The following is an 18,285-nucleotide window of genomic DNA, read 5'->3' as shown; positions in this document are numbered from 1 at the left end:
AAGCCCAGGACCAATTATTTTATTCATCATGAGGGGTTATGTGAGCTCCCCTTTGTCTGGTGCCCCCCCCCCCTTAGGACCTGTTTACCATGGGTGACCCTACCAGGGGCATGTAGCCCCCGACAACTGCGCTCCTAGGATCATTGGGACACACAAACCCCTCTCAGGGAGGGGGGAAACTGACATGCGCAACTGCAATATGGCTGAATTACTGATGAGACAGTGACCTCAAGTGGTTCCAAGCGGTATTTCACTCAATAGTTTGAGAGCAGAAACAGAGTTCAAAAACAGGCAGTCATTAAAAGGCTGATGATTATGGAACCGGATCAGGTGATTGACGACAGGTCAATGACACGCTGAGCCAGGGGCATTGTGGGTAAATGAAACTGTGGTACGGGGCAGTTCTTTACTCTACAATATGACCATTTTGGTACACACTACCCAGTGTAGCAGATAATGATCACAGATATTCAGTAAAGGGAAAACTTCCCTGAATCTGGAATACACATCTTATATAAAACTAATCCTGCTCAGTGATTGCCATTTGATGTCACGAAATATCTTTATTAAGCATAATGCTTATTTTGTATGTTTTAGTCATAAACACATTTTTAATTGAAATACTCTGGATATTTAATTCGTTGCCCATTTTCTTTGGGAACAGTTGAGTACTCTGCACACCTTCCCAGGGTGAGACAGTGTCCTGCTACATGCTGAAACCTCTTCCAAAGGCATTTTTGACAGAAGGGTTATTCCTTTGCAGTTTTAGCAGCTACTCCCACTTACCCCAGACTGAATGAAAACTTATGCTGAGATCTCCCACCTTTCTCCCCCAGGGGGACTGCAGTTCCTGGACTCCCAACATGCAAAGGAGCAGATGAAGTGGAGGTTGCTCTGCTGTGACGCCTCACTCTGGCAATGGATGGAACCACATCCTCATAACAGTAAGCTGCGATTCTTTCTCCTGCCATGCTTTATGCAGGTATACCAAGTCAATCAGAAACAGTAAAACCTTTCTACACAGCAATACCTGCTTCTACCCAGCTGTATATTACATGTTATAGCATACTTCCATCACTACCACATGACTAACGCTGTTAGTGAACGCGTCCGAACTCACACAATTAATCAAAATGTTTCATTGAATACTTTATTAAGAGCTGCACATCAAACTTTTGGTCATCCTAAAAGTTAACTTCCCAATGTTCAACAACTTTATATGGCATGTATGTAGCATGTCATAATTGGATATTATGAAGGAAAATACAATCGAGAACAGCAAATCACTTTACTGGCCACCCCTCAGACGCAGGACCAGGTGGAGGGTAGATTCTTTCTGGATGTTGTAATCAGAGAGGGTGCGGCCATCTTCCAGCTGCTTGCCAGCAAAGATCAGCCTCTGCTGATCTGGGGGAATGCCTTCCTTGTCCTGGATCTTGGCCTTCACATTTTCAATGGTGTCGCTGGGCTCAACCTCCAGGGTGATGGTCTTCCCAGTAAGGGTCTTGACAAAGATCTGCATGCCACCCCTCAGACGCAGGACCAGGTGGAGGGTAGATTCTTTTTGGATGTTGTAATCAGAGAGGGTGCGGCCATCTTCCAGCTGCTTGCCAGCGAAGATCAGCCTCTGCTGATCTGGGGGAATGCCTTCCTTGTCCTGGATCTTGGCCTTCACATTTTCAATGGTGTCACTGGGCTCAACCTCAAGGGTGATGGTCTTCCCAGTCAGGGTCTTCACGAAGATCTGCATGCCACCCCTCAGACGCAGGACCAGGTGGAGGGTAGATTCTTTTTGGATGTTGTAGTCGGAGAGGGTGCGGCCATCTTCCAACTGCTTGCCAGCAAAGATCAGCCTCTGCTGATCTGGGGGAATGCCTTCCTTGTCCTGGATCTTGGCCTTCACATTTTCAATGGTGTCACTGGGCTCAACCTCAAGGGTGATGGTCTTCCCAGTCAGGGTCTTCACGAAGATCTGCATGCCACCCCTCAGACGCAGGACCAGGTGGAGGGTAGATTCTTTTTGGATGTTGTAGTCGGAGAGGGTGCGGCCATCTTCCAGCTGCTTGCCAGCGAAGATCAGCCTCTGCTGGTCTGGGGGAATGCCTTCCTTGTCCTGGATCTTGGCCTTCACATTTTCAATGGTGTCGCTGGGCTCAACCTCAAGGGTGATGGTCTTCCCAGTGAGGGTCTTGACAAAGATCTGCATATTTGCACCTATGGTAACAAATGAGGGCTCGTTACAAATATAATACATAATAAAAAAATATGTATAATAAATATAAAACAATTAACGGGATATTCTCATTATGTACGCATTAAAAATGTCTTTCCTATAAACGTAATATTTACATTAAACAAAGCACTAGTATCGCCCAGGAATGGCGTTCACAGTCCACGATGTTTTATCACGAAATCGCCCTAAAACTGGCTTAAAAAAGAGGCGGGCCAGAAGGCCGAGCCATGAGCCCTACGTAGCTCAGCAGCCATCCCGGTCTGAGCGCCATTTTGAGCTCCTATCGACCTCCCTTTTGTTCAACCGGTTACCCGCTGTTAATGGACGACACTGGAAATGTTGCGTCATTTCTAGGACTAAAGACTAACCGCTACTACCATAGTTTCGTCGAAATCTACGGCAAACCGACCGACAGTCGACAAAAATATATTTATATTTACCGTAAAAAGGTAAATTGTTGGTGGCTAGGAGATAACAACGCCGGCGTTAGTCGCAAAGAAAAACAGGCCCAACAAACGTAAAAAAAAACAACCCCCGCGCGCGTACATATATATATATATATATATATATATAGCCTAACGTACATGTAGTAAAACAAGAGAAAAATACTTACGATTCAAGTCAGATTAGTCTGGTACAAATTATCAGCAATGCGCTCCGAAGTCTTGCCCCGAAGAGTAATGCCGCAGCATGGCCGAACACTGTAATATATACCGGAGTCCGTATGCGTCATCTGTCTTGATCCGTCCGCCCTTTAAAATAGTCCCCGCTTTCCAAAAAAAGCATTATTTGACCACACAGTATTTATTTCTGGGTTTAATTTATTTCAAAGTAATACTTCACTCATATAATAAATGTTTTGGTCAAAATTTGTGCGATACAAATATTTATACACACATCCTCAACGGCGGAATAATATCTCAAAACAAAAGCTTCCAGAATTTTCGAGAAGGACCACAGCAACAGCGACATTCCTCAACTTCTCATTGGGTAAAGTCGATTGTTTGTTTGATCGGTGATTGGTTGCTAACGGAACGAGTCATACCTACTTCGTGTTGACGACATTTATTGTCTTTTAGAACAGACTATTAAAATAAATAACAGGGTTTGAGTCACCGAGAGGGAATGACTCGGCACTCCTCGCTTGAAATGAACACGTACAGACAGGCATCGGTATCACACATTCTGTATCTTGTAAAAACACAAAATGTCGAGAACTGAATCTCAAGCATGACTCATCTAACTGTGACATTACAGCCTGTTCTTAATTAAAATGAGTGCTCGCCATTCTAAATATAAACTGTGATTATCGCTACATATTTTGATGTAATGATGAGGTTCTATGTTAGTTAGAGGGTACAGAATGTACTCAAGTAATTTAAAAAAGTATCTTGTTAGCCAGTTGTCAAAAATCACAAAGAAAATGTAATAAATCAGTAAAAGTTGATTGAAATCTTATAACTAGCACGGTGTTTCTTTTGTCGTGACTCTTGGCTCAGCACTAAATCTCTATTTGTTGTTTTTTAAAATCTATTATTTACATTTTCCAGCATTATCAATCTATTTCTGGTATAAAATTGTATGAATTATAAATGACTAATATTGTATAACGTCGTAATGTGATGTAACGTAATCCTTCAAAAGTCAAGTAGTTATTCAGAAAGTTCTGTTTTGACTAACCACTTTGAATGCCTAACATCATTAAAGACTTATAATCAAATCAAAAGTCACATTTGGGTTCGGTACAAGATAGTCCTAATTTATGTATTTGGGTCACAAGGGTTCCTTTCCCCACCCCTGCAGCACTGTGTCATATGACACATGACACCCCACCCGTGTTGCACCATGTATAAATGCTCTCCCACACAGAGTGGGGCAACTGGCTGAACTGGTTTAACTTCTGAGGAATGTGTTTGTGCAAATCAGCTGTACTTTACCCTGCTGGGAATAATTACACCCTGTTCAAAGTCTTCCAGGAAAAAACGTTCTTTTATGCAAGCCAAGTTCTGCAGGCGCTGACTGCTGTCGTGTCTCGAGTGTAGGTAGGTCGGTGCGAACAACTTGATGTTGGATATCTGTGATTGCATTAACTGAGGGAGTGTCAATGTAAAAGCGACGCTAATCAATGAAGACCTTTGATGTGATTTTCTGAGTTTTAAATGGGGCGGGACACACACACACACACACACGTTCAGTTCCACGTCAACAGGTTTCGCAATAAAACATGTTTCGCATCATTTGGGTTGGGCAATTCTTTCCTGTTCTTCCGATACTGAGGTAAGTCTTCAGTCTCCAGAAAAGAAAACAAAAGACCATTCATCTTGATGTTTTCTTTTCTTTCAGCAGGATGGATCTTGTGAAACACAAAGGCGGCTGCCACTGTGGAGCGGTCAGATTTGAAGTCTGGAGTTCCCCGAACCTCTATGTCTTCGACTGCGAGTATGGCAAAGAAACTTCAATCACACGTTCAATAGTTCTGTCATGTGTTTGTATATCAAGTAACCAAGATTACAAATACTCATTACACATTTTATATGTATATTTTTTTCCTCTCCAGCTGTAGTATTTGTACAAAGAAGCAAGGCCATCACTTCATTGTTCCAAAAAATGCCTTCACTCTACTACAGGTATTAAATACAAGCAAAATACTTGATTCATAAAAAGAAAACCACACAGAACCTTTGAAGTGATTTTCTATTTCTTTTTCCCCTTTCAGGGTTTAGATAATCTGACCACGTACACGTTTCACACTCACGTTGCACAACACACCTTCTGTAAAACCTGCGGGGTCCAGAGTTTCAACATTCCTCGCTCCAACCCGGATGGATATGGTACGACACACACACAAAACACACACGCACACACAAAACAGCCATTTGTTGCAGACGTCCGTCATCATTCTGCTTTATTTACTGCAAATTAACCAATCAAATCTATTTATAACGATCTGTTAGAAAACAATTATATCAAGCAACGTCCCTGAACACATTTGAAGTAGAGAACCCGTTTAAGTAATGGTCAGTGTGCTGCTTTGTTTCCACGCAAGCTAACAAAGCTGGGCTTTGTCGTCGTTTTCCTCCCAGCGGTGGCGCCACATTGTCTGGATCCTGGTACTGTCCTCAGTGTCACGGTTGACAAGTTTCATGGGGAGAAGTGGGAGGAAAGTATGGCAGCACACAAGACCATCAGAGACATGTCTAAACCTGCGGCAGCGCCGAAAGAGGACAAGTAACGGCAGCGGCACACAAGAAGAGACCATTCGTATATCAGAAATACTGTACAGCAATTTCAACAGTCTTTGAAATCATAGAATGAAACAAACTCCTGAGTTTATATATCTATAACAATAAAGAATTCTCTGTAGCACAAAAAAAAAAAGAGACAAAGTTCGGTTATTGTCAGCCTCAATTAAAGTGAGTGAACGTATTCAGATCAAAACAACTCAGAGGAAACACAAGAGTAGAGGCAAGCGAGCATCTACGCAAGATGATCTCAATAGATCTTGAGGTTCTTCGGTCCTTGTGGTACAACTTGGAAGGTGTTTGTGAACATGTATCGAGAGAAGGCGACGTAGACGTAACGGAACCACACGAGTTGAGTCCGATGACACAGCATGGCATTCTGAAAGGAAAAAGGGCTCGACTGAGAGGATATCTATGATAGATCTCATTTAACAACCAGTGGTGCTCAGAGACAAGTGTACACATTAATAGCAGGTTTAATTACAAAAAAAAAAGAACATATCTAATGTCTAAAGTACTGACTTTGGCGATGTTTTATCACAGGGCTTACTTTGGCTTGCCAGTAGCCCCGAGAGTCTGAAAAACAGCGAAGACACGAGGGCAGCAAGCAGCTGAGGGGAAGCTCCAGGAAGGAGGCGTACTTCCTGAGGAGGCCGACGGTCACCAGGGAGAGTAACACACAGTCTGAGAGAGCAGAGACGCAGTTAGCTGCTAGCATGTGAGCAGACGGATACGTAGGCCACTCTCAGCTTACTCTGTTTCAACCTCCTGTCATCATCAAAATATAAAATAACATTTAAATTAGACAAAACTAATCAACATTAAAATACACACAATACAACAGACTATATACAATTACCATTAAGTTAAAGTGTTACTGTGGCACTGAACGTTTTGCTGGGTTTTTTTTTTGTGGGGCACATGACTCTTAGAGCCGTCTTGCTGTGCAGCGAGGTGAGCGGATTTATTACAGTCCTGCTGGGTCTAATTCTCTCCCTCCTTTAGGGAGGCTACAACGAATCCAGTCAAACGGCTGCCTGGTAATGAATAACCAAAGAGAGTGATTTATGGCGCAGCAGGTTGCACAACGCCTTCGAAAGAAAGTACACAGACCGAAGTCACTTTATTCTAATCAGGTGTGTTTGTTCTAGCCTCTGGAGTGACATTCACCAGCAGAGTGCTAACTGTTAAGAATTCATTTATGATGTCCGTTCAAACTGTAGGTCTTACTATTTACCGAACTATAAAAGCGATAATCTCACAAACTGTTACGACATGTCACCCCCTCCTTTCACACTCTGATTAAGCAATTCCACCCTCATCACATATCAGAATCAGCTGAAAGCACACATTTAGCTGAGTTGACGTTGGATCCCAAGTTTGCTGGCATCTCAAGTAGGAACAGAAAACCGTAATTTGGACATTCATATATATGCCAACAACAGAAAACCATTGTGTGTAGTTTGAGGGCACATGCCTGAAAAAAAATGTTCTCAACACTAGATTCATGTAGCCCGTGTTGACCAGAAGGGGGCGCTGCATGGCAACAGTTTGCAATGGCTGCAGAGGCGACATCATTTCAGTCATGTGGTTGTGAATCTGCATATAACTTTAGCCTAAATACTATTTAAGGATTCATAATCCATACAGCTTGCACCATGGTATGCTTAGCCCATCTAGGGCTTTTTATTATTGCACAGAAAGTTATTCTAGGAATTGCAAGCCAATCCAAGTTGTGACACTTCAGGCACCAATTGTGATATAAGACATTTTTCTGTGCAGAGCAAACCTACCGTTGGGTACCTGGCCCGTGGAAGCGAGATGGCTGTAAGTAGAGATGAGAATAATGTTAACGCTGGAAGTGTCAAGGATGCAGTGAAACAACCGAGCAACAAACCAGTGACCTTTAGTGCACCGTGAATCTAGTGCGCAGCCTCTCTGGGATCCAGCCTAATGGGAATCATGAGATGAAGTTCTGTTAACAAGCTCACGTCTTGTTAACAGATAAGGCCAGCAGCCTCACAAAGAGCCATACAAGCTCAGTGAAGGGAAAGTTCGCGTCTGAGATAGCAGAGAAATAAGAAAAGAGTGCCAAACGGGGACAGCAACGTACGCTTCATAGTGGAAAACACATTCTTTTAAACCAGCAGTTTGGTGCCGCTTGCCTGGTAGGCCTCTCTAAACCAGAACTGCCCTCCCACCTCACCACTTCAGGGACAGGATTTACTGCTGCTCGCGGGGAGGAAGCCCCAGCGCCTCTGAGGACTCTTGTTTGGATGACCTTTGAGCTGTGTAACAGACCAAATTTGAATAACACGGTGTATATATCTGTGTGCCTTTGTGGAGAAACATTTGGAATGCTAAAACCTTGATGCGAAGCCTGCACTTTTCTGGACGGCGTTTCACGACTGTGGAAAGGGGCGGGTTTCTGTGACCGTGATAAAGCCACACAATATCCCAGAGGACGGCATCTATAAATACGGTGACGTATAAAAATAAAACAAAACTCAAAGCCTTCAATTTCAGTTGGTACCTGACAGCTTTATAGATGGCTATGTGATTGGCGTGACCGCTCACTCCTCTTCCGTCGAAGGTCAGCACCTGAAACAACACAGAATCTCAGCGTGGGCGCAAGCCAGAACATGGATATCTAAAAGTACATTTAAATAAATACAAGCCAAATCAGAGGGAGCGCTTTCTCCTTGGGTTGGTGGAAGGTTTCTGTGTCCGACTGTGGAGCTGCTTGGCAGCCGACAACTGATATTTAAAGACTTTTTCTGTCAGCATGCTTTGCACACCAGAGAACGCAAGTAAAGAAAAAAGAATCAGGCCAAAGGGAAAGAAAACATGCTTGACTACAGGCTCGGAATTTGTTGTGCTCACACGAATATGTCTTTGCAATCAAGCATAAATTAAGCATAAGCTCCCCACCACCACATAAGTAACTTGTAAACTTTAGTCTCTTCATTCTCGCTGGTTTGTATACAGAAAAGCAAGAGACTGAGAACGGCATCAGAGAAAACCAGCAATACAGTCCGCTTTAAGGGCAGCGTATAAGCAAACGTCTTGTTCATGTGAGTTATTGCTGCCTTCATTCATTGAAGGAGATGTTTATGTGACTTGACTAATCAGCCCACTTTCTGCTCCAGAGCTATTTTCTCTGCCAAGCCTGACAGGATGGGTGGAGGCTGGGTATTTGTTTGTATTCTTTGATAACAAAAAAAAAAGGAGATCTCCAGGACAGAAGAACCCAGCTGTGTGTAACCATCCTCCCTGCAGAACTGCATGTTTTTTTTTTTGGCATTGCTGCTGCTCTGCTGGTTGTTGAGAACCTGCAACCATCTCCATCTTTGTAAACATAGAAACTGCATCCAAATCGTCTGGTGGAGAGGCCGTTTCCCCTCACATCCAAAGTACAGCCTGAGTTTGACAAAAAGACGCTGCGGTGGCTGACTGGGCTATGAAACGGGTCGCAGGTAAACAGAGATACCGAGCCTAACATCTGAAGTGCCAAGCCATGTAGTAATAACAAATCAAATATTGTTTGTTGCCATCAAACAGGACATGCCAGAAAAGCTACTGTTTTGAAAGTGAAGAGAATACCATGTTGATGGAGTGGGCTCTCATGTGCTTCACGATTACAGGAGAGACCAGCGAGAGCCTCCATTCTGCATCGGGATCATCTGGAAGGTGTCTGAAAGGCAAAGAAAGGGACTCTGGCAAGTTTAAATAATATCACATATATTATGTATTCAATACATAATATAGTCCAAGTATTCTACACAACATACGCATAGCTGGGGGTTACTTATTTCTGTGCATCAAAATCAATTCGTGCAGAATGCAGCTTTAGGACACTACATTAAAAAAAAAAAGGTTGTTGAGGAATGCAAACACAAGGGAGTGCTGGGATGTCTGAGGGTTAAGGGTCAGAAGGCCCTGAGCATCACGCTCATCTCAGACTGAAGCCTGGAGACAGCATGGTGCAAAACATCGAACACAACGCTTGGCCAGCCAGAGCTCTGGGCCTCCTGAACGCCCATGGGATCCGTTTTTTGGCAGAAATAAAAGCTGATTTTGTTTCCTAAGTTAAGAAAATAAAATCACTGAGAGGTTGTCCAGCATTCTGTTTCAACTGAAGAGAAACGAAACTGAGGAATAAAGCAAATGGTACATTTAGCGCCGCCAGCAGAGTGTGCGCCCCGGTATAACGAGGCTACAGCATGTTAGATTCTACCCAGAGTCCTTTGCTACACATTTACCCATACTCTCTCACTCTCTTTCTGTCTCCTCTTCAGCTATCCCTGTCTATGAAAAAATTAAAACAAACAAAAGGGACAAAAGTCCTGAAAATTACATTTGAAGAAGAAGAAGAGAATCTTCGTAAGTTCTCTCCTTTATCTTGATCGAGAACACGACCACCGAAAGAATCTGGGACGACTGCAGAGGCCATTGTTTGGAAAGGTAAACAGATCAGTGACATTTTGTTGTAATTCATGGGGTAGCACATGCATATATGTATATAAATACACAAAAAGGGGGGTATGTGGGGGGGTAAGCATTTGTTCCTCATCCATTTTGTTGCTAATAAAGAGCCAGGATAGTTGAGCTATAGAGAGGGAAGTGATGGATTAAGCCACAAATCTGCTGGCTGCTGATGATGTGAGGGTCAGGCTTTGGTGAAAATGGTAGTGGGGTGGGGGGGGGGGGGTCTTCTATCTCACAGGGAGAAGGGGCGGGACCCTCAGGGGTTCAGAGATAGTTTAAAACATCTATCTACCGCCTGTGTGCATCTTTTAGAGCAGGATTGGTGCTACGAGATGAATTATTTACACAAATGTTATATTCAGCATATAAATAAATAAAACCCAAGCGTAGTGTCCTGATTTATGCTGTCCGGTTTAGTAGAGGACCTTATGAGAATTTGAGTCAAAGTGCATAAATATAAAGTAGTGAAATCTTTAACATTAATTTATAATTTTAGACGTCCAGCTGAGCCTGAAATGAAAGGGACTACAGATATAAGACACCCGACCTTTCTCAAACAGGATGCAGGCAGCATGTCAGCTTTGCCATGCCAACGGTGCAAAATGTCCTAAATTAACCTCCACAGCCCCCCCCCCCCCCCGCCCTCGTAGCTTTGCAAGTCTGGTTTGCTGCAGGCGTCTGTTTGCTGCGGTTGAACTTTGGCCCAGTAAGGGGATTCTGTGTGACTGTGTGTGTGTGTGTGTGTGTGTGTGTCAGAGCGAGCTTGTTTAGTCTGGTCACATGGACAACAGGCCTAAAAAACTAGCCAGACATGTGTCCACATGATGGGACGGTACTGAATGTCCTGCTGGGACTGGCGAGACTGAACTATCCAAACCCGATTTACTCCAAAATGTTAAGAGTCAAAGCAGTCAGGCCAGTCAGCCTGGACGGGGAATGTAATTAAGAACTGGTTGCATGTTTTGCGGTGAGCAACTAAAACAGAGTACAGGGAGCAGACAGAGGTCAAGCAAGTGCAAGCGCAGCGGCAGCAGAGCGTGTTCAGAACGAGCTTGATCACAAAGGCCCCAACATGCACTGGGGCCCCAGATACTGTCAACGCAGCCGTCCTATTCAGTGAGCATTAAAACGGAGTTGACGTTAGCCCGTGGGCCATGGCTGTGAGTGATCCGTCTTCATAAAACATATCCCAGGCCGTTCTGTGGACCGTCGTCCTGCAGCTCAGCTGGAGAACAGGAATCCAGTCCATTCCAGACCAAACAGCGAATGACGTCCCTCAACACTGACGATCACATTGTTGATATTGATATTAACACAACTGTTGTAAATGAAATATCGCTACTTAGTGATAAGGGGTTTATGTGAATTCCATTTTTCAACAGCTTCACAGACATTGGTCTGATTTAGTGACGTTAGATACGAGACAGCCAGACGACACCACAAACGACAGCCTGCAGCTTAAACAGTATTTTATCCAGGTGTACTCAATAAAACATGACAAGGAACTGATAAGAAACAGTTAATAAGTTCTGTAATATCTACAAACATTCACACTGCCAAGTTACGTTCTTTATGTGCAATAGCAATAAATAGGACGAGAATCCAGGGAGGGGTAAAGTCAACGGTGAAAGTCGGAAGGTTAAGGCGAAGCTAACGTGTGGCTAACTGTGTACAGACGCAGCAACACCCAAAGCAGTTTGGAATGACCTACATTAGCAGCGCTCAGAGCATTATCACCCCACAGTTCCTGGCAGTCGGCGTCGACAGACATGGACAAGAGGGGTGGGGGTTGGGGCAGTGATGGAAGGGGGCGGGGGGGCGGTCAGAGAAAATGCGGTCGTGAGTCAGCGGAGCTCTCAAAGTACTGATTAAGGTGTGTGTTTTGAGCAAACAACAAAATACAAAGAAAGGGAAATGGGCTCCACTCCAGTTCAGCAGCGGTGCAGACAGGACTAAGACCAAAGTTCAGTTGAATTCTGTGTGCATAAGGAGATAAAACTGTGACATCTCCGTCTGTGTGTGTGTGTGTAAAAACCCACAAATACACACCACATATGTTCTCTGGGACAGACGGCGTTGGCAGGCTGCCAGGTCATTACTCTGAATAAATGGTTAGCTTTCCTGGTGAGCATGCATTCACAGTGTTGTGGTTCTTGGAAACTCCACACCCTTCCAGGAGAAGCTGCAGGGCTGAATCGCAGGTGGAGGGAAATAAAAAAACAAACGCCCTCTTTTCAACATCACCTTTTACCACCACCCTCTCCGTGAGCTGACCTTGCCAAGAGTAGAGAATGGAGACTGAAACTCTCAGAGCTGCATCAACAACAACAACAACAACACAATCACGTCTTTGCTCCTAGCATTTAATATATTCAGTACTGGGTGAAATATACATAATTGGGTATTCCCATTTTTAACATTTTCTTTTAGAGATGAATGAGTAAAAAATTATCTGTGTTCCACATGGGAGACCTACTTTACCAGTGCTCGATCAATTATTCCCTGATAGCCTCAGACATGCTGAGGCCTGACTTGATGAGGAAAGGAAGGTAGCATAAATGTATGCAGGATGATTTATTTTCTTTTTTTTTTTTTTTACGGTAAGTCTACAATTCTATTCATAATGTACACAATTGACTAGTAAAAAACACACAATCTTAATACTGCAGTGCAAATTCAAGACAACTTAAACACAGGTCATTTAAAACACAAAAGGTAAAAACAACTGAAGTGCTGGAACTCGCATTTTGTGTTCGGTGCAGACGGTCGCTTACTTATGATCAACTATGTTGATCCTGGAATGTGGTATCCCCAACACAGAACAGCTGTTGAAAAGTTCTTGTTTACGCTGCGCTCCTCGATTGTAGTAGTTTCCTGCATAAAATTGTAAGAACAAAATTAGGCTTTAGATGCACCTTTATTAAGAGGAAAAATCTGAATTGAAGGCTAAAAAAAATGTGACAGTACATTCTGTTTGAGTCCGATTAGGTTGCGTAGATGTGAAACGCATGTAGTTCATGTATTTAACTGGACTACAAGGAATTCAGCCACAATTTAGTGTTTATTGTGTAGATACTTTTTCTCTACAAATCCAAACTGCTTTATTCACTTGTATACATGTTTAGTGTGTCGTCATACCTTCACTTAAACACAGCAAATGAACGCTGGCATTTAAGTCAACGAGTCTTATGATCGTTGGCGCGAAGAACATGCATTCGTCGTCGGGATGAGCAGTCACAATCAAAGCTCTGATGTCAGCGCCTTTTATCTCACAGATTGATGGAAGCTTCAGGACAGTTTTCAGCGACGTCAAAAACGTTCGTCGATGCCGATGGCGAATGCATTTTATCCAAACAAAGTAGGTCGCAACCACGAAGACAGCCAGGAAAATAGTCATTACTTTTGACCGTTCCCGTCAACAGTCCGTGTAAAAACAAAAGTCTAGTATGGAAGTGGTTCCACCTTTAAATAAACAAGAATCTGGTCTGTCTTTTAGAACTGATGTGTCAACGTCACACATTCTTCGGAGAATACCATAAGTGTCACAAATAAATCCAAAAGAAGTTGAGTTTTACCACTTTTTGCCCCCCCCCCAAATAATGGTTTATTCTCGCACTTAGATTCACTGCCGCTTTCTCGAGTCCTTTAAATTTAAATTAACATATTAGAAGCAAACATCACGAATATGATATACAATAGCAATAGCAATAACAATATTGTTTAAGAATGTGACATGGAAATGTAAACGATTCAAGGTGAAATACTGCGTCTCAATAATTAAAATTACAAACGCAAGGAACGTTATTCTGCTGGAGGGGAGCCATTTAGCCGTTACACTCTATTATCCTAGCAGGAACATAAAACCCCAAAAAGAAAGAAAACAACCAATTATTTATCAAAAGAGTTAAACAAACATTGGCTCTTAATAAATTTGCAGAATAAATTTTCCTTGTACAGATGCATGTCAATACGTTTTAGTATGACGTGGATTCATCCATGTAAGAACAATTTATTTTAAGCTATCATGTCATCGACCGACAAATGCGGCGCAGCCTTCAGTCTGCCTAGTCGACCACTGCTCACAACCCGCGGATTTACAATCAGCTATTGACGCACAATTCTGGCCAGGGATACCTTTATTTGCCATTGGTATATTTCTTAAATATGAGGTGAGTATAAAGCACTGAACTATGGAAAAAAAAACACACATATCTAATAGTCAAGCTATTTAAACGCCCGGTCTACGCTCAAAAAGCTGCCTTGCAAGATGGCGACGTGGTTGCGAATTCAAAGGTGAAATAAGGGCTTAGTTGGCTAGCTAGCGACAATAACACAATATATAAAACGTCGTAATGCCATTATAAAGCGTTACAGTAGCATATGATTGTGAGCACGTATTATTGTGAATACTTGGGGAGCATTTCCGGAATGCTCTGTGTTGTGAAACTAGACCCATCCCCCAATATAAGTTGCAAACCCAAATGCGTTTATATGACATTTTGGTGTTAAAAGGCAACAACAACTTCAGAAATGAACACTATTTATTAATTGCGTGGCAGCGTGTGGGGCTGGGAAGTTTACCACAGCTGTTGGGTTTACATGGAGCTGGCCAGACTGACCTTTTTTGTAAATGCTTTATACAATTCACTTTTTTAAGCCTCCTCACTGTGAAAAAAACCCTGAAATCTCTCCTAAAGCAGCAAAGTTTTTAATTGCACTGTGCATTAAAATGCATTGTGGTTAACTGTGGCTGCAATTTGCCTCACCTCACGCCTCATTGTAAAAGAGACTAGAAAAAAGGCACAACTTATCTGTATTCTTGAATGAACCGTCATAGTTTTTGGTAAATTATTGCAAAAGCAAAAAATTAGGGTTGTTGTAGCAACAGATTCTTATGGTTCTCCTGCTTACTTAATGATTTGACTCATGGATTTAATATTTGCTGGATAGGAAGGTTATTATGATGCAGGCCTTTTGTAGAGAAACATACCGGTAATATGTGTTTTTAATACTTGCAAAACTAAGCATCACTCCAAGTGCAAAATGAATAACCCTAGCAAAATCAGGAAAACAGTTTTTGGTGTTTCACTGTTTATATGCTTGCTTCTTCCACTTTCATTTAAAGTGCCAGTTCATCCACAAGTTAAAACATAGTTTTGTATAAAGTCTGTAGTGCTGTTTGACTAATTTGATTATATGCAAAGTACTTATTCAAAACCTCTTCCATGGAGATTATGCTTTGACTGACATTGATCTCTGTCTGACAACAGTGTTACACAAAATATACTTGAGATATTTGAATTAAAGTTTACAGGAAAGAACAGAATTTGATTTAATTCGAGTAAAATTGCCTCCAAGGATTAAACACATTCTCACATTTTGGAGCTAGAGTTAGAAGAAAACCAAATGATTGTTTTCCTTAAATAACTTTTAAACTAATTACGTAGTTCCAAATTCTAGGGATGTGTTTTAAAGCACCATGACTTTTATTATAAAGATCATTCCATATAGTGACTAAAGCAACCTTGATAGAAGTTTGCTGGTTGATTTGTTTATACTGAGTAATATCTGCAAAATGTTCATTATGATATTTTCCGTTGGTTGGGTATCTGAATCTGATAGGGTTCAAAGGCTCTGGTAATTGAGACAACTTGGAATTAGTACACATTGGTTGACCTATTTGAAGAAAATGTACTATTTTGTTAGGTAGCCAATCTCCACATCTTTTAGACATTAACTCCTAAAAAAAAAACAACGTATGAGGCCCAATGAATAAATGAGCAACAGTCAAACGGACTTTAACTTGGTTATCTATTTCTGAAGATACCCATTTTGCTCTGCATGCACCTGCACCTAATAATGTGTCTTGGCATTAAGAATTAAGAATTAGTTTAATGGCATCTTTTATTAAAGGGCTTTGACATAACTTAATGTCTAAAATCTGTTGTTGTCTTGGTGCAGTTGGTTCGTGTCACCGAAAATGGTCTAGATAAAATCTCTGGTCCGTGAAGTAGCAGCTGCCTGCTATCAGTGAGCCAGGATGTCCAGTAGCTCGGGCTACCCCCCCAGCCAAGGGAGCTTCAGCAGCGAGCAGACCCGGTACGCACCACATTCTGTCCAGTACACCTTTACCGGGACACGCCACCAACAGGTAAAGTTCCTTCTGTGTTGTTACATTGTGCTAACGCTGTTTGTCGATGCAGGAGTGTGACAGAGCGCTCGACAGAGGTTATGATATGTAAAAGTCATTATTATAATTATAACATGAACATTAATCTCAAAAACATTTTTCTTAAAGTTACAGAGAGGGTTTTCGTCAATTGCAAAAAAAGAGACATTGCATCCTGGATGCTGCGTCATGGGTTTTGATATCTGAAGTTTTAATTGAGGGTTGATTTTGTTTAGATTTTTCCTCTTTGATGTGGTTCGTAGTGAATGATTCCTGCCAATATTGCTAGTCAGCAACACTGCTTCATCTTGGTCAAGATGAAGTATTGGTGGAAGACCACACGACTGGTTGAATCTATTAAGAAAGCGAAATAAAAAACATAAATATTATTGCGCTTCACCTGCTGATTGGCTGTTCTACCTGTGTCATGGCTCTGCGTGTAACCAATCAGAGGTTGCTGCTGGTGGAACAATGCTGGAGACAGAGTAGTGACTGCAGACAGAGTGGCGTGGCTGCATCAGAGCCAAAACAAGCCAGTTTTACATCCATCTCTTATTGGCCAATGCCGATATGTGCCAAAATACAGAATATCGGCCGACATAATCGGCCCTACCGATAATTGATCCCGAGTCAGTGCAGCCATTTTCGGGCAGGTTTTTCCCTTCCACATTCAGCAGGGCGATGCTTCTGAATTGGCTGCTGTCTTTGGATGAAGACCGCTACGGCTCTTTGCGACTCTGACGGAATAAGTTGCTTCTTCCATTAGGCACCACAACAGCCGTAGCACCTTGGCACCGTGGCGCTTCTATCCAACCTGGTCCTGTTCTTCCACAAATATTCTGATCATGAGCAGTTTATCTTGCATTTCTTTTAATGCTATCTGTTTTAGGATGTTATATTGATCAATTTATAGCAGATCTCTCACTGGCTGCTGGCAATCATTGAATGAATTGCCTAAAACAACACTTTTACTGTCTATTTTTTTCCAAATACTATTGTATGTATTTTACATACATTTGTTCAGTAATATGTAATATCCATGTAGGAAAAAACAAAAAAAAGTCAGAGACTGCCATGTGTCAACAAGCTAATTTAAGCCCCAGCTTCCACCCTGTCGGCTGGTATGCGCTGTGATTGCAGGTTGCCACTTTATTGTTCTAATGTTAGTACCGTTATAGCCAGCATCCAGCAGCTAATGAGCCACGGCAAGTAAAGATCGTCTGTGGAGATAGGTCGGGCTACGCAGTCCACAGAATCCCAAGGCCACAGCTCCACAGCTCCACGGCTACGCAGAGTGTCAATTGTCTGTAAATTCCGAGTGTGTTAATGTTGAAAGTGTTATAAGTTTGTAAATTTAATGATGAGTGAAACTCGGTGCGACTATGGTCTTAGTACTGAACAAATAACATGTGATATTCAGTTCTGGCTTGCGTCTTTTAACAAAGAAAGCTTCAGTGTTTAATTGCAGCTTGTTTTCCAGTTGGAGGTTCAAGTGACTTTTGGTGACGATGGTGGATGTTTATTAGCTATTTTGAATGATTCTTAGAAACTTTCTTTCACAGAAAATTGTCAATGGTACAATTCTGGGCAGCTGGATTGTTTGCTTAAATCTTGGAAAAAAGATTTCCTGTAACTGCAATTGCTAGTTCAGGCTTGTTTGGAGGTCAGTCTGTGCAGATAACATTACTTGTCTGTTACACAATAGGGTTTTGATAAACGTTTAGGAGCAATGGTACATTTTTAATAAATATTCAATATCAACAAAGTGTTTTCATTAGTCATTTCGTTTTTGTAGCTTCATTATGCACTAATTGTTGAGCTGCTTGTAAGAGGGGTGAACCCTAACCCTAACCCTTCTGTTTTTAGTTTATTTGTAAACTTAAGCATATTATAAGGCTAAAAAACCTTTTTTATTAGTCAAATTTGTGTTGTATTATGAAAATGAACTGCAGTTTTTTTCCCAACTTAACCTTCGTTTGAGTGTTAATTTTTATTTGCTGCGAATTTGAATGACTCAAATTAAACCTTGACCACTTTATTCTAAATACTTTACATGGAAATAACCATTTATTTGTTGTGCACCTCACAACAAAACGGATGGCAAGCAGCACACATCCCTAATCTGACTGAAAATAAGGGAAAGTAGAAATAAA

The 18,285-nt window shown here is 42.0% G+C and overlaps 4 protein-coding genes and 1 long non-coding RNA gene across 8 annotated transcripts in view; 3 read left to right on the top strand and 2 right to left on the bottom strand.

Annotated features, from left to right (window-relative positions):
• Nucleotides 1–1,136: 1,136 nt before the first annotated feature.
• Nucleotides 1,137–2,999, bottom strand: LOC137900130 (polyubiquitin-B). The gene is made up of 2 exons (XM_068744186.1): nt 2,847–2,999; nt 1,137–2,214 (listed from the first exon to the last, which is right to left on the bottom strand). The coding sequence occupies exon 2, from the start codon at nt 2,204–2,206 to the stop codon at nt 1,289–1,291; it is 918 nt and encodes a 305-aa protein (XP_068600287.1). The 5' UTR covers nt 2,207–2,214; nt 2,847–2,999; the 3' UTR covers nt 1,137–1,288.
• A 1,113-nt stretch (nt 3,000–4,112) lies between these two features.
• On the top strand, nt 4,113–5,604 carry cenpv (centromere protein V). Of its 4 annotated transcripts, none has more exons than XM_068744192.1 (5): nt 4,113–4,275; nt 4,580–4,672; nt 4,791–4,860; nt 4,950–5,064; nt 5,317–5,604. In XM_068744192.1, exons 2-5 carry the CDS (start codon nt 4,581–4,583, stop codon nt 5,463–5,465), a joined length of 426 nt encoding a protein of 141 aa, XP_068600293.1. In that variant the 5' UTR covers nt 4,113–4,275; nt 4,580; the 3' UTR covers nt 5,466–5,604. The 4 variants fall into 4 exon arrangements, with proteins under 4 accessions (XP_068600293.1, XP_068600292.1, XP_068600290.1 ...); XM_068744191.1 differs by having other exon boundaries at nt 4,577–4,672; XM_068744189.1 differs by lacking the exon at nt 4,113–4,275 and adding an exon at nt 4,293–4,510.
• A 94-nt stretch (nt 5,605–5,698) lies between these two features.
• pigl (phosphatidylinositol glycan anchor biosynthesis, class L) lies at nt 5,699–13,360 on the bottom strand. The gene is made up of 7 exons (XM_068744187.1): nt 13,102–13,360; nt 12,738–12,837; nt 9,079–9,169; nt 8,009–8,076; nt 7,269–7,300; nt 6,026–6,159; nt 5,699–5,854 (listed from the first exon to the last, which is right to left on the bottom strand). The coding sequence occupies exons 1-7, from the start codon at nt 13,358–13,360 to the stop codon at nt 5,726–5,728; spliced, it is 813 nt and encodes a 270-aa protein (XP_068600288.1). The 3' UTR covers nt 5,699–5,725.
• On the top strand, nt 8,837–10,000 carry LOC137900133 (uncharacterized). Its single transcript, XR_011105670.1, has 3 exons — nt 8,837–8,951; nt 9,120–9,194; nt 9,774–10,000. It is a non-coding gene; the product is annotated as an uncharacterized lncRNA (long non-coding RNA).
• Nucleotides 13,361–16,003: 2,643 nt separating the features above from the next.
• Nucleotides 16,004–18,285, top strand: part of ncor1 (nuclear receptor corepressor 1) — a 31,752-nt gene continuing 29,470 nt past the window's right edge. Inside the window, exon 1 of the mRNA XM_068744770.1 lies at nt 16,004–16,114. Within this exon, the coding sequence (XP_068600871.1) occupies nt 16,004–16,114 (111 nt within the window). The remainder of the gene's footprint in view (nt 16,115–18,285) is intronic.

The sequence above is a fragment of the Brachionichthys hirsutus genome, chromosome 10 (assembly GCF_040956055.1).
Source record: "Brachionichthys hirsutus isolate HB-005 chromosome 10, CSIRO-AGI_Bhir_v1, whole genome shotgun sequence".
NCBI lineage: Eukaryota > Metazoa > Chordata > Actinopteri > Lophiiformes > Brachionichthyidae > Brachionichthys > Brachionichthys hirsutus.
Note: the sequence above shows the minus strand (reverse complement) of the source record. Positions and strands in the feature narration are given on the sequence as shown.

Bases quoted from the DNA above. Each gene is read 5' to 3' on its own strand.
- cenpv (XM_068744188.1), top strand. From the start codon at position 4,458: ATGTTTCGCATCATTTGGGTTGGGCAATTCTTTCCTGTTCTTCCGATA. The intron at 4,511-4,576 runs GTAAGTCTTCAG...CTTTTCTTTCAG, and splicing joins CCTGTTCTTCCGATACTGAG to CAGGATGGATCTTGTGAAAC. The intron at 5,065-5,316 runs GTACGACACACA...TTTTCCTCCCAG, and splicing joins CTCCAACCCGGATGGATATG to CGGTGGCGCCACATTGTCTG.
- LOC137900130 (XM_068744186.1), bottom strand. From the start codon at position 2,206: ATGCAGATCTTTGTCAAGACCCTCACTGGGAAGACCATCACCCTTGAG.
- pigl (XM_068744187.1), bottom strand. From the start codon at position 13,360: ATGACTATTTTCCTGGCTGTCTTCGTGGTTGCGACCTACTTTGTTTGG. The intron at 7,301-8,008 runs GTACCAACTGAA...CTCTACTTACAG, and splicing joins GCCATCTATAAAGCTGTCAG to CCATCTCGCTTCCACGGGCC. The intron at 6,160-7,268 runs GTAGGTTTGCTC...CTGCTCTCTCAG, and splicing joins CACGGGCCAGGTACCCAACG to ACTGTGTGTTACTCTCCCTG.